The sequence below is a fragment of the Nanorana parkeri genome, unplaced genomic scaffold (assembly GCF_000935625.1).
Source record: "Nanorana parkeri isolate BGI_ZX_2015 unplaced genomic scaffold, ASM93562v1 scaffold1215, whole genome shotgun sequence".
In the NCBI taxonomy this organism is placed as follows: Eukaryota; Metazoa; Chordata; class Amphibia; order Anura; family Dicroglossidae; genus Nanorana; species Nanorana parkeri.
In genome coordinates, this window is record NW_017307483.1 from 472,821 (window position 1) to 474,090 (window position 1,270).

At 42.8% G+C, this 1,270-nt stretch overlaps 1 protein-coding gene across 1 annotated transcript in view; it reads left to right on the top strand.

Annotated features, from left to right (window-relative positions):
- SORL1 (sortilin related receptor 1) overlaps positions 1 to 1,270 on the top strand; it is a 66,914-nt gene that overhangs the window by 50,617 nt on the left and 15,027 nt on the right. The window contains exon 36 of the mRNA XM_018568605.1: positions 413 to 525. Coding sequence (XP_018424107.1) covers positions 413 to 525 — 113 coding nt within the window. The remainder of the gene's footprint in view (positions 1 to 412; positions 526 to 1,270) is intronic.

A 1,270-nucleotide genomic window follows, 5' to 3' on the forward strand; every position in this document is an offset into this window, starting at 1 on the left:
ACTTACTTGGTAACGCTGGTCAGGCGGAGCACTGAGAGCTACCTCACTGTTGCACCGTTGGGCACTGTTTTTAAATCTCCCGCCATGGCTGGTTTACTACAGTGAGGGTTTAGGCTGAAAGATTGAGCGCTGACGTCATCCATTGGGTGGGGTGCTTTGTGTGCCATTCCTTGAAGAATACTGTATGTCTGTGAAGGTTCTCATTCATCCAGGTCAGGGTATATCTGGAAAAAATAAACCAAGACAACTGGACTTTACTGTATTTTTCTTGAAAGAAAATATTTCTCTTTTAATTTTGCAGCAAAATGTGTGTTTTTTTTTTTTTTTTTTTTTTTTTTTACTTTTTTAAACCACAAAAAAAAAATTTTTTTTTTTTTTTTTTTTGTTTTTTTTTTTACATTTTCTAATCCAGTCCCTGATGCACCTCAGCACCTCCAGCTCTCCTTGAATAAAAATATTCCCCTCACCATCACCGGCTGCTGGTCTCCCCCTGCAAACACTCATGGGCTCATCCGAGAGTATGTGGTAAGTGCTTATATGGGCAGAACAATCTTTGTACAGAAATAAAATGGGATGGGGGTGGGGGGGCATGATTGGTCTTAGTCTTTATTCACAACTGCTGTAGGATGTTTGGAGAGCAGCGAGCAGAGGTGAGAAGATCCATCTGGATGATATAAAAGGGCATTTTTTTGCAATAAATATATGTTCATATGTCCAACTTCAGCTGGGTGCAGAAAGTGAGTATTCACAAAGCCTGCATCCTTAGACGCACTGTGCATAATTAAAGTGACATTAAACCCTCAGATTTTTTTGCATAAACCAATACTGTAATGTGCGCCTTACTGTAATCCATGGTAGTTTCCCTTCTCTTTGCTGCTCTTCCTTTTAAATCTGTATCTGTTCTCATGCTGGGGGAGAACTTCCCTTTGCAGCTGAGTGCCTCTTCCTGTAGTGCTGGCTCAGGTTGTGAACCTTCACACAGACACCATGTATCCATTCCAGAGACAAGGCAGTCTGCTGAAAAACAGACGTTCTGCCCAGCATGAGAAGAGATACGGATTTAAAAGGAAGAGCAGCAAAGAGAAGGGAAACAACCATGGATCACAGTAAAGGTGCCCATACACTGCTCGATTCTCGTACGAGAATCGCGGGAAATCCCGCGATCGTACGAGAATCGAGCAGTGTGAACGAAGACGTGCGACCGTTTCTACTGTACGGTCGCACGTCTTTTGTCGAACCAACATGCTCGAAAACCCGCCGAGAATCGTAC